The sequence below is a fragment of the Tympanuchus pallidicinctus genome, unplaced genomic scaffold (assembly GCF_026119805.1).
Source record: "Tympanuchus pallidicinctus isolate F22 unplaced genomic scaffold, pur_lepc_1.0 scaffold8, whole genome shotgun sequence".
NCBI lineage: Eukaryota > Metazoa > Chordata > Aves > Galliformes > Phasianidae > Tympanuchus > Tympanuchus pallidicinctus.
This window is the reverse complement of record NW_026294802.1, coordinates 37,200,092-37,227,521: the sequence shown is the minus strand read 5'-3', so window position 1 is coordinate 37,227,521 and position 27,430 is coordinate 37,200,092. Positions and strand designations below refer to the sequence as shown.

The window sequence follows — 27,430 nt, the reverse complement described above, 5'->3', positions numbered from 1 at the left end:
GCATGCATAGATGCTTGGGATTTTTTTCTTGTATTTTAAGTAAACCATCCTTTAAGAAATCTACAAATAGTTGCTCGAAGAGCAAAATCACAGTTGAGAAAGTGTCAACTCAGTGCTGTCATTGCTAAAGCATCTGAAGCACATGACTTCCTGGCTTTTAAAACATTATGAAAAAGAATTAGGCCAATTGGCCAGTTTTATTGAAATTTGGAAGAGAGGTAAGGATGGCAGAGGTGACTGAGGCTCCTGTGCAGAAAAGGGAGGATGACAGCTGGAGCTCCTTGAGCGTGCAGCTGTTGCCTTTCAGCAACGTTGCTTTTCGACTGCGGGTGGTGTTGCGATGGATTGCAGGACAATTCAAAGAGCCGCTGTATGGCAGCTGTCTGAACTTCAAACTCTTTATTATTTCGTGCGCGTAAGCAGTGGAGCTATTAAGATCCTGAAACTTCCTCCTCTTACCCACCCGACTGTGCTGTGCAGTGCAGCGAGATACGGACGTTATTCTGCATAACGTCAGGGTGGCTCTGAATGCCGTCCTTGCAGAATGCGGCTGCCAGCAAATGAGGGGAGGCAGGAGCGGCGCGGCTGGCCGCGTCGTGCCTCAGGCACAGCCTCTTTCTGCTCCGAACACAGGCGGACGGGGCGCGCCTTTGCTTTTCGTTCCCCGCTCCGTCAGCGCTGCACTCTGTGCGCCTGTGGAACGGCGAACGCGCCATCACTCCCGCGTATCCACTGCGTGCCGAATTCCCCTGGCAGGAGGCGGCCAGGAGAACGCGGCATGCCCCTCCCCGGCGGCTGCAGCTCGCTTCGCCGCGAGGACCGCGCCGGGCTTGCAGGCAGCGGCCCGCTCCTGGCGCGGCCAACGGGAGCGCATCTCTCCCGCCGTCCCCGCCTCGCTTTCATTCTCAGCTGCTGTCGTTGCCCTCGGCGCTTCCCTTCCGCCCGGCTCCTCGGAGCGCCGCGCCGTCCTCCCGCAGCCGGGCGCCCCCACCGCCAGCACCCCGTAAGGCAGCTCTCCGAGCCCCGCGGCGCCGAGCGGGCGCGGGCCCGGCTCTTCCGCCGCCGCCGCGATTTGGGCCTCGGCGCTGCCCGTAGCCGCGGCCTCAGCCTCAAGATGGCGGCGGCGCGGCGCGGGAGGAAGTTGGCGGGGCGCCTGTTGAGGTGAGTGCGGGACGGGACGAGAGGCCTCGCGGGGCCGAGGATTCCCCGGAGGAAAGCACCGGGGCGCAGCCCCCTGCACGAAGCGGCGGTCGCGCATCAGGGCGAGGCGGGCTCCTGTGCCAGCGGCAGCAGCGGCGCCTGGCTCGGCGTTGCACGGCGGGTTCCCCCGGCACGGCTCCGGGCAGCCGGTGGGGCCTGCCGGCCGGGCTGCGCTCCGTGCTGCCGCTTGAGGACGAACGGAATCGTTACTCTGAGGTTGGAACCTGTTCCAACGTTAGCGCGTTGACTGAGCGGTATTTTTCTTGCTGAAAGTCGCTTTTGCTACAAATGCTCGCAGAACTGGAAGAATGTGGCAGGAGGTGGGGTCCGGTAACAGGCTTTGGGAATCCAGCGTAGATGGGCCTTGCCCAGCCTTGAAACCAACGAACCGTCCTTGTGCTACTTTGGGTATAGTTTGGGTTTTTTTCTGCCTGTGCAAATGGTGGTACAAACTGCCTTGGGAGCACTGTGCCTTTTTATGCAGAAAAGCTCTTGCAGAGTTGAGTGTTTAAATCTGTTTGCAGGCTCCAGGCTCTTGCAGCCGTAAGTCTGCAAAATTCAAAGAGTGCTTAGAAAGAAATGTACACATTGTGTTTTACTCAGTATCGAGTTTGATTTGATCAGCTGTTCAACTCCGAAGTGCCAGCTTGAAACACAGATGCCGTTTGAGGTAAAAGACAAACTTTGAACTGTCCTTTGTTCCAAGTTTAACCACAAACGAGTGACAAAAGCAGCAGATAGTTATATTTTGAAGAATAAATCTAATATAGGAATTCCCCATTGGATTTGCTGTGTTACAGTGACTTGGTAAAATCTGTGTATCTGTGTGCATAAATCACAAAAATATGGCTTTTTATTCTTTTAACCAAAATGTTGGCTGTGCGTTTTGATTAGAACATTGGTGTCTAATAGAATGTTTTCTTAGTGGACATTTTTGCTAATCCAGTAGAAAATCAGGAAGAGAAGGCTGGATTTAGGGTCTGGGCTGCCAGAATGCTGCTGTGCTGCAGGTAACTCAGCACTTGAACCAGCTCTGTGTTTTCTGCTATCAACATGCCCACGCAGACACCTTGACGCCAGTAGCAGCAGTTTCTGTTTCATGTTTCCCATGATGTGATGACAACAAAACTCAGCTCAACGTGTGCTCAGCCAGATAGAGAGGCTTGCTGTGGGGGAGTTTGTTGTATAACAGCCTACGAAAAGTGATTTAGCAGCAGTGGCAGAATTTGAAGCCAGGCATTGTGTGGAAGCTCACGCATTTTGTGTGTGGGACAAACCAATGCCTTGTATGAAGCTGTTGTCTGAATGAATACCTCCAGCATTAATCCTTGTCTTGGAGGATGCCAGGAAGGTTCTGTGACAGCAGGACAGCACGTGCAGCTCTGGTAGCAACCATCAGACATCAGTGCTGAGAGTTGGAAGAGAATGTGAAATGATTCCTCTGTGTTTGTGGCTTGAATGAGGGCTAACTGGGAGCTTGTGTGGAGGAAGAGAGTATGTGGAAGTTTAATAGATGGCTCAAGTTGTCTCCAAAGCGAATGTTGGTTGTGTTACAAGAATACAGGAGTAAGCACAGAGCTGTAATACCTGATACGTTGTCACCAGGAACATGATAGCTAACTTTGGGCTGTGCGAGCTATGTAGAGAACAAGTGAAGTGCTTAGAGGCACCTGTATTACTGGGTGAGGGGCAAAATATTACGAGATCCTAAGTGTTCAGACAGTTATGAATTCAGTTTATATATATAAATCATTAATGAGTACTGTGAAAGGCATTGCTGAAATCCAGAGAACTCACAGAGCATCATGTAATAGCCATCCCTTGTGAGTAGATTGTGTGTATTCTGTTTCAATTAAACAGATTTTTAATGCACAATTCTTTCCAAGTAATATCTGCAGTGTACCTTAGATGATTTGAAAATGTTACCAGTCTGAAGTAATTTAAAAAATAGGACTCCTTAGGCTCAGTTTGTCACTAAGCCAGTTACTTAAGGTGGTTTGATATTGCATATCAGTCTTTGGGGCAACCAAAACGTGTAGGCCAATCAATCCCTCATTTCTGTTCTTGGTGCATTTAAAGAAACTGGAACATAAAACTGAAGAGAGAATGTGACCTTAAGTTAGGAATTTCAGTCAAAGTATTCTCTAATGTTGATGTTGATGGAAATAGAAACAAAAGTTCTCAAAGGAATTCTCATTATGGAAATTAATGGTATTGTTTGTATGTAAACTTGGTAAGATTAGACACCCGTAGGATTGCAGTAGTCCTCATGTTTCAAAATTGAGTTCAGACTGGGAAGAAGCATATCCTGTAAAATATTGATGATCTCTAGTGAGATCTCCATAGATCTCACCTAAAATATGACTGTGTGTTCTGGGCTGAATTGGAAACAAGGAAGGTGATTATTCCCCTCTACTCTGCCATCATGAGGCCCTATCTGAAATACTGTGCCCAGGTCTGGGGTCCCCAGCATTCAGAAGATGTGGAACTGTGGGAGCATGTTCAGAGGAAGCCTCAAAGGTGGTCAGAGGGCTGGAGCACCTCTCCTACGGTGAGTTGGGCTTGTTCTGGCTGCGGAAGAGAACATCAGGGAGATTTCATTGTGGCCTTCCAGAGCTCACAAGGAGCTTATAAATAGGAGGGAGACAGACTTCTTAGATGGTTTGATAATTATAGGATGAAGGGGAATGGTTTTAAACCAAAAGAGGGGAGATTTAGATTAGATGTTAGAGAAAGTTTTTTCACTGAGGTTGCCCTGGGAATTTGCGGATGCCCCATCCTTGGAGGTTTTCAAATCCAGATTAGATGAGCCCCTGGGTAGTCTGTGATCCATTGAGTAGCAACCCTGCCCACAGCAGGAGGTTGGAACTAGCTGGTCTTTCAGGGCCTTCCAACCTCAGCAATTCTATGATTTTGTATGGAGAAGGAAACCCCAGCAGTTAAATGGGTCTGGGTAGGAAGAGTTTACGTTTTAAATATAATGTTTATCTTGATTATTTTGTTTTTGTTGTTTGTTTCCTGGGGAAATATGTCTCAGAGGTAAAACTGAAGGCACTGAGATTGTTTAAAAAAACAAACAAACAAAAAAAAAAAAGGCTGAATTTTATCTCTGAATACAGTGAGTGCCAAATCAGTTGATAAATGATATCACCATTCCTCTTCTGAGAAGTGGAGATAATGATAATTGCCTTTTTTGTGATCTATTTTGGGTTGAAGGTTGTTAACTGATTGTGAAGTTTTTTTTGTAAACTCTGTAGCTATTTGACTGGTAAAAGGAAGACTTGCAAAACATATTGAGAAGGTTTGGTATAAAGGCAGAACTTAAAAATGTGAAGTAAAATAGAACAAATGTGAAGTAAAACAATGCTTTAAAGCAATAGTGAAATGTTTTGTAAGGTAATGGATAAAACAGAAATGCTTTGGATACACTTAGATATCCAATACAAATACCCAGTGGATGGTTCGCATGGCAAAGCTGCACAGGCCAAGTTTGGTTTAAATTTTTCTTGTTCAAATTATGAAATAAGATTTATGTGAAAACAGTTTGATGTATTAATGATGAAATAAATTTGAATCACCTTTAAAAACACACTTGTCTTGTATTCATTTTGTATTTCAGATGTTCAATGGATGTGTTGTGTTTATGTTGTATACTGTTAAAGAGAGTTAATTGCCACTAACATTTTTAAAAATTTCTCTTGCAGGCACTTCAGTGATTCTGGACCACTGTTGCTGAAATGATACTACAAAAAGCAGTTGTCACACTGAATTTGTTGGATGAAACCCCAATATTTTCTTTTACTCAAGTGGGTAAAAACCCCTAACTGCAGTTTACATGTGTGGGTCAATACGTTACTGCGTTAGTCATTGTCTCTATGCAGCAATGACAAGGCTGGAAGAAGCAAACAGAGAAGTGAACATGCATTCATCAGTCAGATATCTTGGCTATCTTGCCAGAATCGACTTGCTGGCTGCCGTTTGTATGGGCCTTTATGTCAGGTGGGAAAAAACTGCAGATGCGCTGATTTTGGTAATATTTATTCTTGGACTGTTTGTTCTTGGAATTGCCAGCATACTGTACTACTATTTTTCAATGGAAACAGCAAGTTTGAGTCTCTCCAATCTTTGGTTTGGTTTTTTGCTTGGCCTTCTCTGTTTTCTCAATAATTCTGCCTTCAAAAATGATGTGAAAGAAGAAGCTACTAAATATCTACTCCTTTCTGCCATTGTTTTGAGGGTACTATGTTCTTTGGTTGAGAGGATTTGTGGATGTATCCATCATCGACCGACTCTGCTGACAACAGTTGAATTTTTGGAACTAGTTGGATTTGCAATTGCCAGCACAACTATGCTGGTAGAAAAATCTATGAGTATTATTCTGTTGGTTATAGCTTTGGCCATGCTGATTATTGACTTACGTATGAAGTCTTTTTTGGCAATTCCAAATTTGGCCATTTTTGGAGCCATTGCATCCTTACTCTTTTTTCCATCACTGCAAATTCCCACAAACCCTTTTGCCTTGGCCTGTTTCTTCAGCTGCCTGATTTCGGATCCCCTCCTCGATGTCTACTTCAGTGGACTTTCAGTTACAGAACGATGGAAGCCCTACCTGTACCGTGGTAAAATCTGCAGAAGGCTTTCTGTCATCTCAGTGGGAGTCATTGAACTAATCTTTTTCATTCTTGCTGCCTTCAAGCTACGGTATTTGGATCTCTGGTACTTTGTGATACCTGGCTTTTCTATCTTTGGTATTTTTTGGATGATCTGTCACGTGATCTTTTTTATAACTCTTTGGGGATTTCACACAAAGTTAAATGACTGTCATAAAGTGTACTATACCCACTGTGCAGAAAACAACAGCCTTGACAGAGTTATGGCATCTAAAGGAATGCGTCACTTCTGTTTGATTTCAAAACAGCTAGTATTTTTCAGCCTTCTCGCAACTGCTGTTTTGGGGGCAGTTTCTTGGCAAGTAAGTAATAATCTCCTTATTTTGATCTCCCTCTTGAGAATGTCCCTGAGAATTACTGACTTCTTAAAATTCTTGTGACATTTGGTGGTGTATCGTGTCATCAAAGCTTAGCGATTCAGAGTTGGAACCTTTGGCTTCAAAAGCTTCCTCTTCTGATTTAACGCTTTGTGTTGCCTTGACTGTGGCTAATGAAGGCAACTGGAAATTCTTCATGGCCAGAATGGGAAGTTCCGATCATGTTTCCAGGGTAAAACAAGTGTGAAAAGTATTTTAAATTTACCCACTTAGAAGATTATTTTGACTCCAAATTACTCGTGCCACAAAATTTGTTCTAAAACTGAATCACTGCATCAGCTCCCACTAACACACACCATATCGAGGACTTTATTTTATGGACTGTTTTAATAGAATCAAGGCAGACCTTTGTTTTTAGAGTGCATTTTTCAATGGTTTTGCTTGGTATTTAAACATTAATGGGAAGTCAGGAGTCTGACAAACCAGCAGATGGTTGGTGTGAGTGCTCTCAGTGGCTTACATTCAAATCTGTACATATCTCAGAAAGACCATTTCATAAAATCAGTGTTCTTAAGACTTGTGGTGGTTTTTTTCCCCACTTAGGACCTGTGTGATTTCTTTATCAGAAAACATACATTCCTCCAAATGCTTGTTCAGTGTCCAAATTAAAGTACATTGCATGTTATCACTGGGGCAGCAGGGCAAAAAGGGAGTTTGGCATCTGCCTTCTTCGGTTGATCTGAAAAGCTTCAACAATCTCTTTTTATGTTCATGCGTCTCTCAAAAGAATTTTATCAATTAGATACAAAAATACAAAGATCTATCTAGCAATCTAGTATCTAGCAATACAAAATTGCTACATGTAGCAGAAATATCTGTAGTTTCCAGAGATTTCCAAAACAGTTTCTCATTCCTGCAGTTTCTTAGATTTAAATAGCCTCGTGGATTAAAGGTATTACAGAGTTTTTTGAAAAGGCAATTAACAGGTGTTTTGTAAGAGCTGCGGTGGGAGAGGAGGGTAAGGTTTTTGGGTTTGTTTTTATCCTTTGTTAGGAGCACCAGAGGTTAACAGACAAGCTCGCCATAAAGGGTGGAAAGTTTTGCTTTTTCTTGAAGAAGTATTAACGTGTGTCACTACAGTGCCTCAACTTGCGGAAAGGACAAAAGAACCCCAAAAAATTACAGTAGAGAAGAGAATTGCCCAGAATATATTTCTCACATCATCCACCTGGACAAAGCATTTGACACTGTACTACACATCAGTCTTGTCTCTAATTGGAGAGGTGTGGATGTGGTGGATGAATCATTTGGCAGATAAGGAATTGGTTGGATGGTTGAGCTCCCAGATCTGCTGTCAATAGCTTCGTGTCCAGGTGGAGACCTGTTACAAGTGGTGTCGCTCAGAGGTCTGTATTAGGACCAGCAATATTAAACATCTTGTCAGTGATGCAGACTGTGGGATTCAGTGCACCCTCAGCAAGTTTATGGATGGCACCACACCAAGTGGTGTAATGAAGGTGATGTGCTAGGGGATGCTATGGATGCTATCCACAGGGATATAAACAAGCTCAAGAGAAATGGGCCCATGCAAACAACATGAAGTTAACAAGTCTAAGTGCAGTATTCTGCACGTGTTGAGGCAATCCCATGCATGAATACAGGCTAGGTGGAGAATAGATTAAGAGCAGCCTGAAGGAGAAGGTCTTGGGGGTGCTGGTTGATGTAGCACTCAATGTGAGCCAGCAGTATGCTCTTGCAGCCCAAAAAGCCAACCATGTCCTGGGCTGCATCAAAAGAGGGGTGACCAGCAGGGCAAAGGAGATGCATGTCCCCCTTCACTCTGCCCTTATGAGCTCCTACCTGCAGTACTGCATTTAGCTCTAGCCTAAGAAGGATGTGGAGCTGCAAGTCCAGAGGAGAGCCAGGAGTGATCAAAAGGCTGGAGCACCTCTGCTATGAAGAGAGGCTGAGAGAGTTGCAGTTATTCAGCTTGGAGAATAGAAATATCCAGAAAGACGTCATTGCAGCCTTCCAGTACTGAAAGGGGGTCTACAGAAAAGAATGGGAGGGACCTTTATCAGAGAGTATAGAGATAGGAGAAGGTGTAACAGCGTTAAACTAAAAGGGGATAGTTTTAGATTAGATGTTGGGAAGTAATTATTTGCTCAAAGGGTGGTGAGGCACTGGCACAGCTGCCCAGAGATGCTGCGGATGCCCCATCCGTGGAGGTGTCCAAGGCCAGGTTGGATGGGGCCCTGGGCAGCCTGAACTGGTGGGTGCAAGGGGGTTGAGCAGTGTGGGGGAATGATATGATACTGAATCTCCTTTCAAGCTCAAGCCATTCTAGGGTTGTGTTTACTGAAGGTAAAGGTGCTAATGCACTGAAAGAAATGAAACAATAGATTGGGAAACAAAGCAGTAAATATAGGATATCAGCGTATTAATACTGTTGACTTCCATATTTTTTTTTCTTCTGCAAATGATGTGATTTTTATTGAGCAGAATGCAGATCTTTAATTTTGCTGTGCCAGATAACTTCTTTAGTGAAAGCAAATTTCTCACAATCTCTCAAACATTCTTCCTGGTTTCTTTGTCTTCGCTCTACTCCTTTAATGTTCTTGGGTTAATAATTACAAAAATGGATTGGCTGGAGTTGCTCCACCTGTTTGTACCCAGCAAAGCAGTCAGAACAGATCAGCTGTACAAGTTGGCCAGGTAGCTGGGGGTGGTGGTTTCTTCTGATAGCTTCCGGTGCCTGTGTGTGGAGCCTTTCAGGGCTGGCTGCCCCCTCCCTACCAATCTGACTGACATGTTACAGCCCTGCTCTCAGGAGGGCTGCTTTGTGAGTATGGCTTGCCTGCATAAGCAGGGAAGATTGGATTCAAACTCATCCTGTTACTTTCTGCTCTTTGTGCTGATAATTCCATGTCATTTCTTTTTTTTCCATCCCTGTTGTGCGCCCCCAAAATAACTGCAGCTGTTACGAGTTTGATCATTTTCAGGCCTCTCTAATTCTGGGGAAGTGCTGTTGTGCTTCAGAATGCCTTGTGCAGGACATTTAGCAAGAGGGAAGCTGACAATTCAGCTAAAACCATATTTTTGGTATTTTTGGTTAAGTTCAGTTTCTAGCATCCTGTGTGTAAATAAGATAAGCTGTCACTCATCACCTCTGTCTGATGGATTGTGTATTTACCTACTGAGTGGGAAGAAGAGTAATCATAGTGGCAGAAATGAAAGGCATTGGACCACATACTCATCTGGAAATATGTTTCATAATTGTAATTATTTTCAAAGATAATTATGTTGACATTTATTTTACTGTATTTGTGTTTCTTGCATTGTGTATTTACAGTAATGAATCAGTTTAAGATTATGAGTGCAGTTGTCTTCAGCTAAAAGCATTTCTGTCTCAGAGGTGTGATGTTTGCCTCACAGATCACTCTCTGCCTATTTCTTCTGTTGTCAGAAAAGGTGGTGTTTTATCAGACCTGCCAGAGCACAGCTTAATAAATGGATACCTTGGTAGTTACAGAAACTGCAAGAAGCCATGCCTCTTCTGTATCTGTCTGGGCAATGTCAGTTTTCAAAATAATTAGAAGTAAGAAAGCAATGATATATCAGCATACAATTTATCAGTATAAATTGGGATTTAATATGTTGTGTTCTAGTTTTTAGAAACTGTTGCTTCAAAAGAAGAAAAGAAAAAAAAAACTGCTTATGTTAGTATGTAATAGAAAAAGATTTTAAGGCTGGTAGATGCTTTCCCATGACAGTGTAGGCTTAATGTTTATTAGTGGTCAAAAAAGCAAATTAAATACTGGGAGTTGTTGGGGAAGAACTGGAGGTATTTTTATCCACTGCATAAATACATAGCTTCAGTATTTTCAGTGCAATTCTTAATTGTCACCCACTAGATAAGAGAACAGGAGAAGGTTTGCAGAAGAGTGATGAAATTCATTAGAGATTTGAAACAGGAATGGCTAAATGAGAATGCTTCAGTATGAAAATGAGCTAAGTGGGAATATAAAATACTGTGCGTGTCAGAAAGTAAATTCCAGTCCAAAAGCAGATGAGAATCAAGTTGGCATGAGACAAGTTTGAGAAGACAGGTAGGATTAGTTCCCTGTACAGTCAGGTTTGCTTGGACTGTATCACAGCACGCACTAAGTGGTCACTGAGGTGCAAGGGGAAACTGGACAAGTTGATGGGGACACATTTCCTGAGGCTTATATTCGTGTTATTTTCTTCTGTCTCAAGCAGGACTGTGGAGGATGGAAGTCCTGTCAGCCAAGGACCTTTCTTTAAGGGAAGTTCAGCCTTTGCAATCAGCCAAGGGCTGTAAGTCTCTGTTTCTGGGACTTTGGTATGTGCTTAGAAAGAACTAAACTGATTCTGTCTCCGACAGATCAAACTTGAAATGTGAAGAGTCAACCTGAAGGATTTGCTCTGGAAGCACAAGAAATGTAAAAGTAATTTGTTAAAGCCGATTGCACTCAAAAATTGAGAAGCAGGTTTTCAGTGGGACGTAATGACATGGTCTGCTTCTGAGAGTAATCCCTGCTTTTGCTGGAAGGGAAGGACACCTTGACTTGTCAGTAGAAACACGCTCAAATTTTTCTTGGAAAAATCTGCAAGCATTCTTCAGTGCCTTTATTTTTCTGTAAATAATTTTAGTCAGATCAATAGCCTCTTTAACTCCAGTAGCACTTACTCATTTCAGCAATTACTCATGTGCCTGTCTGTAATTAGGCTATTGATTGGAACAGAATCCAGCAGAAGACATGCGAATGACTCAGGCATTACTTCTTTCAGATGCTAATAAAATGATGAAAAAATTGCACATGAAGGTCTTGGAATTTGCAAGCAAAGATCTTGGGAAGGTTTGAAGGAATCTTTTTCTAAGAAACTAAAAATCAAATTGTTAAGTGCTGTATGCCAAGGTAAGGGAAGAAGAGTCTGATTTATGTTAATGCATTACTGTCAGTCTAATTAATTGCAGAATTCAAGCTTTTGTATTCAAAAAAAATCAGAGTTCCAATAGATATGCTTTTAAATTGACAACTGTTTCTGGTTTTGTTGTTACAAATGCATGTTGGCTGAGAGATGGGCTTTCCTGTGATTAGAGCAGAGAACAGGGACGGGACATGATGCATCAAATCTGTCTGCCAGTGCATGTGATGACTATTTTCTGAAACTATTTTCTTGATTTTCCCAGTGCTATTTTTTTAGTCAGAAGCAATGCATCATTCATTGTTCTCCAGAGACTACTCTTTTGTTAAATAATTTGTTATAAGGCTGTTTCTTTTGGTAGTTGGACTTCACAAGTTCTGTCTTTAAGTTGTCTTTCTTCCTGTAGAGTAGCCCCTGTTTTCATTGGAACAAGCTGTCCTTCATAGATGAGTTATCAAGTTATTCTTTTTCTCCTGAGCTCTCTTCCTGGAGTGTATTGGCTTTATTTGCAGAACGACTGGAGAGGAGCTCAGCAGCATTACTTGTTTATTTTCCCCGTAAGTGCACAAGACCAAGGATAGGTAAAAACAGAGAGCTATTATTTAGATTGGGTACTGAAATGCAGGGCAGAATTTTTCCTTACAAATACACAAATCCATCTTTGTAAGCCTCCTGTCTCTCTGGTGCAGGTGATCCCGGGCTGCCTGCTCTGGGCGGCCCTGCCCAAGCAGGGGGCTGGAGCAGATGACCTCCAGAGGTCCCTGCCAGCCTCACCATTTGGCAGCTCTGTGATAATCTGAGCTGACATCTGCTTATGAATTTCTGTTTAATCGTGGGGGCTTTTCAGTAGGTATTTGTAACTGGCTTCTGATTTAATTTAATGCTTCTTTATTTATTTCTTCCTCCTCGTTGTTGTTTTCAGCAGTCGCGTATCACTAATGCTCAGTTGTTAGATGCTGTGTTGGAATTGTTTCAGCAGTGGTTTTCTGCTTGAGAATGGAGTTGTCCTATCCATGAATATAAAACAGTATACTTTCATGTAAAGTACCTCTAACTTCTGGTGCTCTAAGTTACATTTAACCATAAAGTTGCTTTCAAAGCTAAATAACAGCAAAGGATAGCACTGCTAGCAAATCTCACTCATCTTCCATTGTCTGTCATCTCAGTAGCCAAAGCAAGAAGTATTTTTTTTAAACTTTTCCACATTATTTGAAATGAGAATGTATTATATATTTCCTAAATATTCTTTAGAAGAACACAGACAAAGGCAAAACCAAACAATAAAACCACCAGAAGCCAAGAGATAAAAAAGCTTCTTATCTTTTCAGCGGTATTGTAGGGATGGTCCGTGTCCTCTCTCTGCTTTTTGTGTGGTCTGGGATCAGTAGGCACTTGGAGTACAGAGGGCTGCTTTGGGCTGAGATTGCTTGAGCAGTCAGCAGCAGAGACAAAACGGGCTGAACTGCTGAAAGAACAAAATCCCTTTCTGGCTCCGGCTGTGAGTGCACAGCCATCTGCTTCTTTAAGGGCAGTCATCAAAACCTTTGGATTTACTGAGTCTCCACTTGGCATCTGAGCTGCTATCTTAGGGACCCACCTTAAGACTTACAATAATTAGTTAATTAGATACTATTTCTTGCTGTGGTGTTATAGTTTGGATATTTTAAAATGTTCTTTTTCTTTTTTTTTCCTTTTTTTTTCCTTTTTTTTTTGCCTCTTTTTTTTGCAACTTTGTTTTTTGCCTTTTTTTTTTTTTTTTTTTTGCTGTGCTGAATTAAAATATTTCATCTACTGTTTCTCCAGCATCGTTAATCATTCTTGTATTTCTTAGTGGTGTATTTCTTCTAAATCAAAACTATGATGAAGAGCTGACAGCAAGTGCCAACATGTTTACGTTAGATAGACGTCTATAGGCATGAAATATATATTCTAACAATAAATATGCTTTACTACTTGGTAGCATAAGATGGAAGCTAAACGAGGATAAGTTGAAACCTCAGGTGGAGCTGACTCATAATGTGGTAGAGCACGTTTTCCCTTCTTCTTTAAGATTTAGTACAAACTAAGGAGCAAGATGGATCTTAGAGATGATTACTTTTTTTTGTAAGACCCTTATCCAACAAGTACTTGTGAATTTTCCTGCTAGTATCTTCATATTAATAGGAGTACTTTCAGCAATTAATTGGAAATTTGTTTATTTTTGAATCTGACTCAGTTGGAAATGTAATGAAAACTGTAAATTTTCATGATGATCTCAAGTTCTGTTATTGCAGAACGCTCTGTAGGCTTACCACAGTGTATGTTTTAGGGGCTTGGGGAAATGCAGGGAGTGTTTAGAACATGATAGCATTTTCTAAGTAAACTTCCAAAATACAAATTCATTAATTTAATGATGTAATAATATTCTTTGTGATATAGAGATATTCTTCTTACAGATGAAAAGCTGGACATGAGCCAGCAGTGTGCGCTTGCAGCCCAACTGTGTTCTGGGCTGCATTAAACAAGGGGTGGCCAGCAGACAGAGGGAGGTGATTGTCCCCCTCTACTCGGCTCTTGTGAGGCCCCATGTGCAGTACTGTGTCCAGGCCTGGAGCCCCTGTTCAGGAAGGATGTGGAGCTGTTGGAGCGGGTCCAGAGGAGGGCACTGAGATGATCAGAGGGCTGGAGCACCTCTCCTGTGAGGAAAGGTTGAGGGAACTGGACTTGTTTAGCTTGGAGAAGAGAAGGCTCTGGGGAGAAGACCTCATTGTGGCCTTCCAGTATTTGAAGGGAGCCTATAAACAGGAGCGGGTATGGCTGTTTACGAGGGTGGACAGTGATAGGACATGGGGGGATGGTTTTAAACTGAGACAGGGCAGGTTGAGGTTAGATATTAGGAGAAAGGTTTTCACTCAGAGGGTGGTGACACACTGGAACAGGTTGCCCAAGGAGGCTGTGGATGCCCTTGAAGGCATTCAAGGCCAGGCTGGATGTGGCTCTGGGCAGCCTGGTCTGGTGGTTGGTGACCCTGCATATAGCAGGGGGGTTGAAACTAGATGATCGCTGTGGTCCTTTTCAACTGATATATGTTGTTTTTATGGTTCAGTGTATTTTTTTATTTTTTAACTTGATCATTCTGATTAAAACACTAATGCAACATAGGAGCAGTTTGTTATAACAAGATCCAAAACTCATATTTATATACATCATGTTTATATGTGATGGAAAAGCTGGATTTGTCATAGTCCTAAAGCTTGACCACTTCATGGTCCGTGCATTCAGGCTTTTCAAGGTCTAGAAAAACTGCTAACTGATCATAAATGGGAAACTTTTCCAGATGAGCCCTTCAATTTTTACAGTAACTTAAGGCAAGTTTATCTTCTGGTATCTACAGTTTCAGAAACCTCCAAATCTGGAAACTAGTTTAGCAAGAGCTCCAATATTTCATCAACGTCATGTACTTTACCAAGTTTCTAAAGATTGAATGCTTGGCAGATCTTTGTAAGTTGTCATTGAGTCCTTTTCATTATCAGAGTTTGTTTGGGAACTGAGCTCTATTCTGCTGACATTTGGCACAAAAATGAGTTACAGGGTTATTTTTCTCCTTAGTTACAACAGAACAGGTTGAGGTTGTGCTGTAATGGTTATACTGTGGTTTGGGGAAATTACTCTGAAAATCCTTATGGTCTGACACAGGATTTGAGAGCTGCTTCATGAGTGCTTCTTTGTACTTCAGTGAGTACTTCCAGTCTCCTAACTCACCCAGTGATCCTGACCCACTGAGCAGTAGGCATAATTGGTAAAGAATATGTCTGGAATGATGGAAGATATCTCCTGAGATGGCTAAGAAAATGATGCACATAAAGGTGATTATGAATCTCCTGTAATGTACTTGCATTTAATAGGCAGGCACTACTCCTTATGGATTCAAATTATTAGCACTAAATATGAGATTACATTACACCACGTGAAATCTGATTGCTTTATTATCAAGAGACTTATCACCTTTTACAAACTATATTTGAACTGATTTTGTTCCTCAAATGTTAGCCAGTCACAACATATTAAACTTTTCTGATGAGATGTGCTGTGCTGCAGGTAAGGGAAGCTCTCCTTGGTTATTGATGGCGTGATAGATTGTCTGCTCAGTGTCATGGCCTTGCTCTTCAGCGCTAGAAACTAGGTAAATAAACTTCTCATTGGTAAGGAATTCTGTAAAGCTTAGTCAGATCTGGATATAATTTTATAGTGGTTTCAGGTGGTGGAATTTGAGAATGATGCTATCAGTTAACAGTTATCGGTTATTTGAGAGCAGTGCTATCAACTATCAGTTAATAATGCTATCAGTTAGTTGTCAGGTAATATCAGGTTCTGGTGCTTATTTGTGGTAAAAGTATTGCTGTCACCATTTCAAGGACTCGGGTGAAATCCTATCAGAAGTACAATGGACTACTATTTAAAACTGGGACATTCAGAAACCACAGGATCTTAGAGCTGCAAGCACAGGAGATGAGTAAAGCTTTTCTTTGGAAGTTGTGCAGTGTTCTTAAAAACTGAATATTGTTGCATTAGCTCTGTGCGCCAGTGAGAATGGAGTTGGTTTAAATATTATTTTTCCACTATGTTTTACATTCCAAATTGTAAATTGTTTTTTCTGTGTGTTAAGCTGAACTACCAGTCTGCAGCAAATCACTAAGAGTGGTAAACAGGAAAGCAAAATCCAGGTTTAAAAGCAAATACTAATGCTGTACATTACATATGTACATACACAGAGAGCACGTGTAAAATAAATGTGGTGGAAGGCCGTAGACAGGAGGCTGTAGGCATGAATTTATTTCCTTTGCTGTAAAACGAACATGAGTACTTGATAACTTTACCGTGAATGTTAATGTTCTTGGTTGTTTATGTGTTGTATTGTTCTACCTTTCCTAAAGCATTTTATGCCTTATTAAACCCAGTCACATCATATTTAAATAAATAAGGGAAACTTGAAGCTGATCTGCCTCTCACTGACACCTGACATTTCAGCAGTCTGTTTTTATTATACTGGCATTAGTGGCTGCAACTGAGTTTTGGAACCTTACCTTTTTCATTGAAGTGATCTACTTTTCACTGTTACTGAAGTAATCCTTTCCAAAACTGCTTTTTAGCTACAAAACAGGAAAATTTCATGAAGAATATCAGCTGTGTGAATGCAACGAAGTCCTGTAGTAATTCTCTTTTTCTTGTGATACCTATGTACATAAAGATACATAAAGAATTGTCTTAAAAAGACAATAATGCAGTATGCAGTAATCGCAGTAATGTTCTTAACAGGTCTTTGTGTGACACAGTCAATTGTACCTTGCTGAGGAGATGTATGTGTGTGTGTGTGTGTGCGTATGTAAATCTCTTAGCATTAAAAAGCAAGAATAGTGAAACGGTTATTTTTAATGCTGTATTATAGTACGCTGTCATCTCATGCTAGGTGCATAATATTGTCTGCAGTACTTTACTGATTAAGTCCCAATCCTGCTAATATTTACAGAAGTACTTATTTTATACACATAATTTTGTGGCATTTGATATCACTGCTTAAATGGGTGAAGCTTAAGCTATGATCAAGGCTTTCAAACCTAAATCCTGTGCTGTCAGTGATTTCAAATGCAATCCTTTCATAGAATCATAGAATCACAAGGTTGGAAACGACCTATAAGATCATCCAGTCCAACTGTCTCCCTGTCACCATTGCCACCACAAGCACTAAACCACATCACGCAGCACGTCGTCCAGATGCCTCTTGAACACTGCCAGGGATGGCAACTCCACCACTTCCCTGGGCAGCCATTCCAGTGCCTGACCACTCTCTGAGAGAAAAAGTTCTTCCTTATGCCTAATCTAAACCTCCTCTGATGCAACTTGCGGCCGTTACCCCGTGTCCTGCTCGTTGCCTGGGAGAAGAGGCCAGATCCCTCTTCACCACAGCCTCCCTTCAGGAGCTTTTACAGTGCAATGAGGACTCCCCTGAGCCTCCTCTTCTCCAGACTGAGCAATCCCAGCTCCCTCAGCCACTCCTCATAAGACTTGTGCTCCAGACCCCTCACCACTTTCTCTCTGAAGAGTGATCCCTGCTTACCACCAGTGTCTTCCCAAACCACCAAATTGACCTTTCATTTGTCTTTAGAGTACTCAATGTTTAATGTATATGTAAATATGTGAGTATTCATTACATATAATAATTCTCATTCCATGTTATGCTTGATCAATACAAGGAAAACACATTAAAACTGTGTATAGGAAGAACTTTTTATGCAATACCTAAATCTGTCTATTTTCTTTCTAGCCATCCAACGGGATCTTCATGAGTGCATTTCTCATTGTTTTGCCTCTGGAGTCCATGGCTCATGGGCTGTTCCATGAGTTGGGGAACTGTCTGGGAGGAACGTGTGTGGGGTATGCTGTTGTGGTTCCCACCAACTTCTGCAGGTACAGTTACCATAAGTGAACTGTTAGCAAATAGAGGCAGTCCAGTGCCGTTACTTAGGTACTTTTGTATTGCTTCAAAAAGAGTGAGTAACTAATTCCACTGGGTATCTTGAAGGGCCAAATCTCTTGCTGTTATGATTAATGAATAGCTTGCATTTTGGAATAATGAGGCTCTTCCATTACTATTCAGGAACATATGTCCACATACTTGAATACACTTGGCTTGTTCCAGCTACAGTTCATCATTTTCTTAGAACTTTTGTTTTCTAAACTGTGAACACCATTATCTGAAAGTTACTTCTTATGCTGAAAGATGAGCACACACGACCAGCACATGCAAGTGGGTTATTGTATCTGCATAAGGGAGTACCATATTGCATAAGGACTATTTTGGAACAGAAATACATGAATTCAAAATATCAGAGTAAATTGTGACTTGCGTTTCTTCTACTCTGTTGTTGAAAATTAGTTTGCTTGATATTTTTTGTGCAAACTAGTATTCCTTCTTCCTGCACCCAAATATCTGTAAAGAAGTGCCTGTCTGGTGGCAGTGCTCTCTCAGTGGACTTGATGAAATAGGGGAGCCTTGCATGTTCAGATCACTGCTTGTCTTTAAGCAGCAAGTTCAGAGTGCAGGCAAGAGCGAATCTGAGTCCAGAGACACTATTTCTCCCTGCATGGAAAAAGCTGCGTGGGGCTGAGTAAAGGTTCACACTTTGAAGTGGAGAAAGTGTGACAACAGGGAGGGGAAGTTAGTGGCTCCTCACTGAAATACAATGTTTGGCATTGTTTGTAAACTGTTTTTCAAGTTAATTTGAATTTACAGTAGTAGTGCTTCATAGCAGAGAAAATATGTCACAGGAAGAAATTTTCAATTGCTAAAAGTCTGCTGAACCTGAGGTAATTATTGATCAGAACTGGTTCTCTTCTCTTTAGTCCTGACGGCCAGCCAACTCTTCTTCCACCTGATCATGTGCAAGAATTAAACCTGAGATCTACAGGCATGCTTAATGCCATCCAAAGATTTTTTGCATATCACATGATTGAGACATATGGTTGTGACTACTCCACAAGTGGACTGTCCTTTGATACCCTTCACTCCAAGATCAAGTCTTTTCTTGAACTTCGGACCGCAGATGGACCCAGACATGATACATATATTTTATATTACAGTGGTCACTCACATGGCTCTGGGGAATGGGCACTGGCAGGTAACTTTTGTATGTTCCTTGTTGATAATTTTGGCATTGATAAATCGTGATATATTGCAAAACTTCAAAGTCACAATATCTCATAGTCCAGAATGGCAAAGAACCACATCTTTGGAGTATAAGTTCATGTGAGCTCCGAGCAGGGAAGGAATCGCAAACAGAATAAATCACACAGAATGACCTGGGTTGGAATGGACCAAGGATCATGAATCTCCAACCCCCCCACATGCAGAGCCACCAACATCCATATCTAATACTAGACCAGGCTGCCCAGGGCCCCATCCAACTTGGCCTAGAACACCTCCAGGGATGGGGCATCTACAACTTCTCTGGGCAGCCTGTTCCAGCACCTCACCACTCTCATAGTAAAGAACTTCCCCCTGACATCCAACCTAAATCTTCCCTCCATCTACTTCAAACCATCTCCTCTTGTCTATTTCAAAGAGTTGATTCCTCTCCTCTTTGTAGGCTCCCTTTAGTTACTGAAAGGCTGCAATGAGGTCACCACACAGCCTTCTTTTCTCCAGGCTGAACAAGCCCAGCTCCCTCAGCCTGTCTTTGTAGCGGAGGTGCTCCAGTCCCCTGGTCATCTTTGTGACTCTTCTCTGGACACTCTCCAACAGTTCTCTGTCTTTCTTGTGTTGGGGGCTCCAGACCTGGACACGGTACTCCAGATGGGGCTTCACAAGGGCAGAGAAGAGAGGGACAATGACCCTCCTGTCCCACCCCTCTTCTGATGGAAGGAAGAAAGGAATTGGTAATATATAGAGTATGACTGTTAAGAAATTCAGGGCTTACAGGGAATCATCAAAATAGGCAAGGTTGCAGGCTGACTGCTTCTGCTAGTGCAGAGAATAGAGAAATGGAGAAGCCTCTTTTCTTTGCAGCTAACTAAAGAAGCAGCCCTTTCCTTCCCTTCCTCTGTATGACGAGTATGAACTGCATGAACTTCTGTCCTTTGTAGTGTTTAGTCAATTTGATAAAAATCCTTTTGCAGCTAACTTTTCTTACGATCGTTGACCCCAAATGTATGCTTACAAGTTTAAACAGTTTCTTATTCCATTTACAATTTGAAAAGTAACCTTTAAAGATTACTTCTTTTTGTTCCAGCAAATTAATGTGGAAAAGACAGCCTCCTGTTCTAAATACAGATTTCCCTTGTACTTCGATGAGTATTTGCTCACTGTATCGAACAGACATAATCTGTTCTCATTTCCTGGACATGGCAGAGCCAGCACATTTACAAGTGAATCATACAGGGTCCTGTATCACTGTGACAGCTAGGCTGTCATGAAGGACTGCATGTGTGTCCTTAAGACCTATTCTGTGTTTTATAAAAATTAAAATTAATGAAAGCTTATACAACTACACTAGAAAAGCAGCCCTTCAAACACTAAGGAAACCTTGTATTGTGAAAAAAACCCGAGGTTTGCTGACATCCTAGAGTTGGGAGTCATTCTAGGTACAGTGTAGCCTCAAGATTGCAAACCATTTTCCCCCCTTTTGTCCCTTTTTTGATCGCCTTGTTTTTTGCAGTTATACATCAGCTGTATAAGAACGATTGTTTAGTAAACTTGTGAAGTTTTCACATTGGTGATAGGCTTAGCCTTGTTCCCTTGCTGTATGAAACTGGCCTTCTGATAATTCTGTGTGCAAAATACGAATCTTGTAATGATAACTCTGAAACTTGTTTTCTTCCTGGGTCAGAGTTAGTTTTCATGGATAGCACTGTGCCTCTGAGCTGCTGGCTGCTCATCAGCAATCTGCCACGACATGGTCTCTTGAGCAGAGTAGACAGATTTGAGCTTGGCATGCAGGCATGGTAAGCTGTTCAGACACAGGTCAGTCTTCTTCTGGAGGCCAAACACCTGTTTTGGTGCAATTCCATGCCTGAACTATTATTACACCTGCTGATGAGCAGTGTGTATTTTTTTCCTCAAAGGCTTCATCTGTATCAGTAAGTTTAAAAAGCAAACAAACAACAACAAGCTGCAGCAATAGTCACCAAGCATGAGTGATGTAACATGGTATATACCAGCATGGCAGAATTACTTCTCTTACAATAAGGTGGCTGCGTTCAGGAGAGCAGCTGCCACCTCATACAGTTGCCAAGTCTGTCCACGCACCGTGTGGAGCCTCAAACTGCTCAGTTCTATCTACTGCCAGTGCTCCAGCCAGCAGCACAGATACCATTAGTTTACTAGGGTATGTATGACCAAACATTGATGCAGAAATTTAACAGCATCCAGATCATTACTTACATTTGGCCAGCTTGGAGTGTGGCAGAGGAGCCTAGGCTCTCTGTGCACCTGCTTAGGTAGCTGTAGCCAGTATTAAGCTCTGTCTTTACTTTTGGAGTAAGGGACAAGGTAACATTTGCAATAAAGTTTACTGCAATGTGTAAATGCAGTGATTTTTAGCCATCTTAACCAGTTCCTTTTCAGTTCTCTTTCCAATCACCAATCTTCAATTTCGATTTGGAGATAATGTGTAGTCATATAAAGAAAGGGAACAGACAGTTACCACTTGCCTTGAATACACTTTGGGATTAGTTTCCCATTGCGAGAGTTAGATAAATTATGGGTGCAACTTGATAGTCCTTCCAGTCAGCACTGCTGTTGTGAGTAGCCTGAAGTATAGACTGAGAAGATGAAGGGTATTTGATTATGCAGTGGCACAGCACGTACTCTGTAGTGGGCAGCGGCGTTTTGTGACAGATGGAACGTTTGGTCATTAGCTCCTGTAATGTGTACCATCCTCTGACCTCTGGAGAGGAGTAAAGAGATGGCAACAAGGAAATACATCATTTGCATCTAATAGAAAAAGCAGTGTCTTTCTCTTGATTTATGCAGTGAGACTGCACAGCAGTAGCAGTGTAGTCTGTGCTTTGTAATGACATCTTTTAAAGAAGCCTTTCTGGATTTATTAGTTCAGTAATGATGTTTCTCTGTAGTTGGAAGGTGGGTTGTAGCACAGTGGTGTATAAAAGAAACTGTTAACTAGTCATGCATAAAGCATGAGCAGTCAAACGACATGGGAGGTCGTGTTCTTCCCAGTAAATGCAAGGCGAGAGCTGGGCTAATCAAACTTTGTTGCTGAAACTGTCAGCCCAGCTGCTTGTGAAACCTGCCTGAGCCAGATGTGGCCAGATGCATAGATTTCTCACACAGCTTGGTGCCTGAAACTTGCTCTGGCCATCAGTCTGCGTGGTTGAGGTTAGTAGGGCTGGAAGTGGAGGGGGTGTTTGTGGATGAAGGATGAGGTGGTTTTCTTTGGACAGTTGTTAACAACTACATTGTTTTTAAATCACCTCTATCCCTGCTTAGTTACACTGAAATAAAGTTTACTTATAAGCCTTTCAAATGTTAACAAATAAATTTTTACTGATAACTGACAGAGGGGGCTTACCTAGGGGGGAAAAAAAAAAAAAGGAAACTGGCTTCTACACAAGTCTCTGTTGTAATTACATAAAATACAGCCATCTGGGGATCATGTACCAAGATTAAATCGCTATTATAGACTCTTAAGGTTTTCTTTGGTACTATTTTTTCCCAAGTCTGCATTCGTTTTAGAGAAAGTTGTAGCCCTATAATTTTGGTTTTACTTTAACTGCAGTGTTGTGCTCAAAACTTGAACTCCAGGCTATTAACTTGAATTACTTCTTTTGTCAACCTTTACAGACAAGTATGAGTGCTGAAATATGCAGGTATGGTGTTTGAGCTTCATCTGTGCAATTCAGTTCCTATTAACAAGATTTTAAAGTTTGCTAAATGTACTTATGCTACACAGGGAAAATCACTCTGGAATTGAAATGCTGTTATTTTAAATTACATTTTCCTACTTCTCTTCTGTAAGTCATCTTAATTTCTTTATTTTTAAAAATGGATGCTTTCAAACCAGAGTGTTTTTGTTGTAAATCTGCACTTCCAACCTCCAACAAATAGACGTCAGTTTCTTACATTAATAATCGCTTTGGAACCAGTGGAGTTTTATTCATTTGTTTGCAAGATGTTTCCCTTAAACACTTGAGTAAGTAGTTCGGTTTTCAAAGCTGCATAGATCTTGCAGTATCCCTTACACTTAGGCAGAAGGAATCCCCATCATAGGTAACTATTTAATAAAAATGTGCTCTTCAAAAGCAAAGTTGGAGCATAAGCTGAGATGGAACATGAAAAGTTCTGGCACTGAAGTTGCAAGTTATTCCAGTTAACGTTCTGTAGAGTTTTCTGTTTCCTCATGTTGATACTAAATGTGTTTTCCTTGTGGCAGGAGGTGATGCTTTGCGACTTGACACACTTTTGGAGTGGTGGAGAGAAAAGAATGGCACTTTTTGTTCTCGACTCATCATTGTTCTGGACTGTGAGAACTCTCAGCCTTGGGTTAAAGAAGTAAGAAAAGTAAACGACCAGTACGTCGCAGTGCAAGGAGCAGAGATGGCCAGAGTTGTAGATGTTGAGGAAGCAGACCCTCCACAGCTTGGAGACTTCACCAGGCAATGGGTTGAGTACAACTGTAACCCTGACAGTAACATCAGCTGGTCAGAAAAGGGACGTACAGTGAAAGCGGTGTACGGCGTGTCGAAACGCTGGAGTGACTATACTCTGCACTTGCCAACAGGAAGTGATGTTGCCAAGCACTGGATGATCTATTTCCCACGTGTTACCTATCCATTAGTGCATCTGGCAAACTGGTTTTGCGGTCTCAATATGTTCTGGGTCTGTAAAGCGTGTTTTAGGTGCTTGAAAAGATTGAAAATGAGTTGGTTTCTTCCTACAGTGTTGGACACGGGACAGGGTTTCAAACTCGTCAAATCCTAATTAGGAACCAAAGAGAAAATGAAGTGAGGGCTCTGGGAACTTCCTCACAGGTTTTTTTATATGACTGTTTTCTTTGAATAAATCTGCTGCACTCACTTTGTTCAGCTCTTTGAGCAGCTACAGTATATGCAACAGTTAGAAACTGCAGTCTTAAACAGAAGAGGGTAGGACTATAATATTTGTGTTTTGTTACTGGACTATATGTACATATGTAAGAGACTTCATGAGACCATGCATTTTGGCAACAGTTTGCATGTTCATGTGTGCTACTTAAAGCAGCCTTTGTTCAGAATTACCAGCGTGAAAGACAACAGCTCATATGAATGTTAGAGCATGCTTTTTTGTCATTTATATCACTGTAAGATTCAAGTACAGGAAAGGAAGCAAGCTAATACTTAAAATATATGTCCTTGAAGTTATTTGGTGGGTTCAAGGATATTATAGCACTGAGCCAAAATTAAAAGAGAAGAATGAGAAATCAGTGTAGGTAAGTTGCAAGGGTCTTTAATTTTATTTTGTTACATCTTCAGCTCCCACCTCGTTTTCTGCTGCCATTGGTGGAAATTTGCCACAGGAAGTTGGATAACCTCATGATGTTAGGTGGAATAAAAAGTGCACAGAGAGTTCTTTCTTCACTGGTCAGGGTAATTCTGTGTTTTTCAGGCTCATACTTGGTTCTATTTTTGAAAAACTATTCTGAAGAAAGAAAAACTGGGGAGGAAGCAAAGCCTAAGGAATTTAACCAAGAAAATCATATATAGATAATAAGTGGAAGTACAAGTGCTGCCTTCCTTGCTTCCACATTTATCTGCACCTAAAGCTTCAATGCTGTAAAATGCTGAGTCCAGGATTAGACCAGTGAGCTCACCTCAAAACATATCAGAGTCATGAGCAAGCAGTTTGTCAGTAAGATTATTCCCATAAGCCAGCACTGAACCTTGAATATTCCTTAACTCTGTTTTCCCAGCCACAAGGTGCTGGTCTTAATCCTTCCTGTTGCAGAGTTGGATGGGACTCCAGAAAGCCTGTCCCAGTGCTTTTCAGGGAAGCTGTGTAGCAGTTTTGTTTCGTTTGCATAAGTACAGTAAATCAGGAGTTAAATGAATGAGACACTAAGATAGTAAAATTGGTGCTGTTGCACACGTGTACAATCCAGAAAAGTTCTTTTTTTCCATCAGTATTTTAATAGGACTTTCAGGTGGTAGCTGATATTTATTTAAAGTGTAGCAATCGTATTTTAATTTCAATGCATATTTTTAGAAGCTCTGTAAGTCTTTGTTTTCAAGGGCTTTTCTAATTCCATCTGACCTTCTCAGGCAGAGATTCTGCTAACTTTGATATCTGTTAGTAATTCATGAAAACAAAATGTTATTGAATTATGAGATCTGAAGTGGCCACAGTAATTTGGACCCACTAACTTCCCAGTGGTGATTTTGCAGGATTTACGAGTGGAAGCCACTAAGTTTCTTCATTGATGAGTATTGCACAACTTTATTTAGCAAGAAATTGCTCCTTCCCTCCCCCCTCCTTCCCCCCCCCTTTTGCTGCCTCATCATCAAAGAAGTGGGAAGTAGATAAAGGAATGAGATGTGAAATTTGACATCCTACCAAGGGTCGGTTCCACTTGACCCTTCTTTAAGTAAGAGCCACTGGTACTCTGTCACCCAGAGGAGTGAACAGAGAGTAATGGCACCATCTCACTTCAGATATTGTATTTAAGTTCCTAAAATGGGGTTGGTACCATCTTTTAACTTGCCTGAAAATCAGACTGAATTTGTGCTAGCAACCTGCACTGCTCCATTGCTCATTAACAAGGAGGAATAAATGTTCCTGGAGGAAGACTCATTTGACCTGTTTTAGAATGAAGCAAATTTTCCACTGGTTGTGCCTAATAGTTTTATCTTGTTTTTACTTTCACATGCCAAAGGTCAAGCAGACAAATCCCTTACTTCTGTTAAATAACTTTAGAGCGCTTCTGTTGCGAGTCATCCTCAGGAGCCTCTCTGGGTACTTAAGCTCCTCACTCATGCACCTAACTTGGATTCTTACAGTTAGGCTAAACAGGATCCGTCAAGGACCAGCAAAGAAGCACTACCTCTTCTGCAGAAGCCTTTCTCAGCCATACCTTTGAGTGTGGAGATAAGAAGTTTGCAATAAGGCAACTATTTGGCTTGTAAACTATCATTTCACTACTGTTGATCTGATTGCATCACACACTGTTCAAAGTGGAGCACTAATTAAGATGAATTTTTAACAAAGTTCATTTAAAGCAATATTGTAATAGTTGATAGTTAGCCTGTAAACTTCTGAAAATCGAGAAGTTAGTCCTTTTTATTTTGGAAAAGTTTTGAACATCACCACTTTTAATTACAATGGGTGCATCTTATTTTGTTTGTACCACTGTTACGTCATTGTGACTGTCAGTCTGTATCTTTCTACAAGAGGAACAGGGAAGCTTTGGATTTCGAACCTCTCCTGAATCTATGAGCAGCCTAATGTGAAAGATGCGTTCTGCAGTGCAGTGGCACAGCTGTTTTTGTACAGAACAAAGAACGTTTGGTGCTGATCTCTTGCCTCAGTTTGTTAAATGGTTTCCAGGATATTTATCAGGCTTGGATTTCCTATAGGACAGACTGGGTGGTTGTTAGCAGTTTGAATAGTAAATGAGTCGACTCTTCAGTCTGCTGAAAAGTTATTCACAAAACTAATCATGCATTATCAGATTTGTTTCTCAAAGAACTCTAGTTTTCTGAATTTCTAACAGTTTTAACATTAAGGTATTCCTACTTTTGACTATTTTTTTTTTAACAGCAAAGGCATGGTGAAAAATGCCATTATGTTTACAACCATTTAAGACTGTGAGGCCTTTTATTGGACAAAGAGACTGTATTTTGTGATTCAAAAGCCGGAGTGCAGGATGATGAGCCTCAGGAACTCAGCAGTATTAATTCACCACCTGTACACCACAGCCTGTATTCCCAGGCGAGGACCAGGTGTGGGCAGAACTCTGTGCAGCTGCCCTCTGCTGATGCCCATCGCTGCTCTCTGCACCTTGAGAACACACCAGCAGCTCCACGTGGTGGTGGGAATCACCTCTGCTGTGCCCTGTGTGCAATGCAGAGGAATTTAAACCCAATTCCAAAGAATGTTACATATGTTGGCGTTTGCATGCAGGTTGTTTTTATTTGGGGGTAACATGCTTAAGAATTTATTGTGTGGGTTCAGAAAGTTAGGTCGTGGTCTAAACTTTGTTGGGTTTTGTGAGATGTTTGTCTGTACCAATATTCAGAAATTTTGTTATAAAGGTTGCTGTAAGTTTGTATCACAGCAGTAATTTTATGTTGACTTCATTTCATTTACCTCCTGTACAGGATCTTTGCTGAAATACAGAAATGCACTAAGTCCTACAAACATAAATCTTTAAGAGAGTTCAGACTGGAACTTCACAATGTTTTTCTCTGAACAAATATGGAGGTAAAGCCATCTTCTGAATATTTGCACTACCAGAGTTAAGTATTTGCAGTTCATTGTGCTTTTTATGCCTCATGGTTGTCGTTGTCTGGCCTTTCCTAGAAATAATAATTTCATCAGTTTCAGTAAGTTTTCCCATTATTTTGCTAAGACCTAATTAATGCTATGCTAGCTGTAAGCATCTCTGTCACCAGCAGTGGACGATGTAACTGGGTTAAATTTCTTGTTTCTAAATACTTTTCTGTGGGAGGATTTTTACTGGACATACTGATTTTGCATCTGTAAATAGATTTTGTGCGTGTGTGTATTTGTGATATTACTTAAATATATTTTGCTGGTTTGGATGCTCA

General features: G+C 41.4%; 1 protein-coding gene across 3 annotated transcripts; it reads left to right on the top strand.

The window, feature by feature from the left end:
- The first annotated feature begins 1,035 nt into the window (after positions 1-1,035).
- TMEM168 (transmembrane protein 168) lies at positions 1,036-27,430 on the top strand. Of its 3 annotated transcripts, none has more exons than XM_052667954.1 (5): positions 1,036-1,161; positions 4,905-6,172; positions 17,439-17,581; positions 18,518-18,792; positions 23,062-27,430. In XM_052667954.1, exons 2-5 carry the CDS (start codon positions 5,036-5,038, stop codon positions 23,607-23,609), a joined length of 2,103 nt encoding a protein of 700 aa, XP_052523914.1. In that variant the 5' UTR covers positions 1,036-1,161; positions 4,905-5,035; the 3' UTR covers positions 23,610-27,430. The 3 variants fall into 3 exon arrangements, with proteins under 3 accessions (XP_052523914.1, XP_052523916.1, XP_052523915.1); XM_052667956.1 differs by lacking the exon at positions 1,036-1,161 and adding an exon at positions 1,851-1,870; XM_052667955.1 differs by lacking the exon at positions 1,036-1,161 and adding an exon at positions 3,354-3,751.

Coding starts and splice junctions, on each gene's coding strand:
- TMEM168 (XM_052667954.1), top strand. CDS start 5,036: ATGTGTGGGTCAATACGTTACTGCGTTAGTCATTGTCTCTATGCAGCA. Junction 17,582..18,517: donor GTTCCCACCAACTTCTGCAG/GTACAGTTACCA, acceptor TCTTCTCTTTAG/TCCTGACGGCCAGCCAACTC. Junction 18,793..23,061: donor TGGGGAATGGGCACTGGCAG/GTAACTTTTGTA, acceptor TCCTTGTGGCAG/GAGGTGATGCTTTGCGACTT.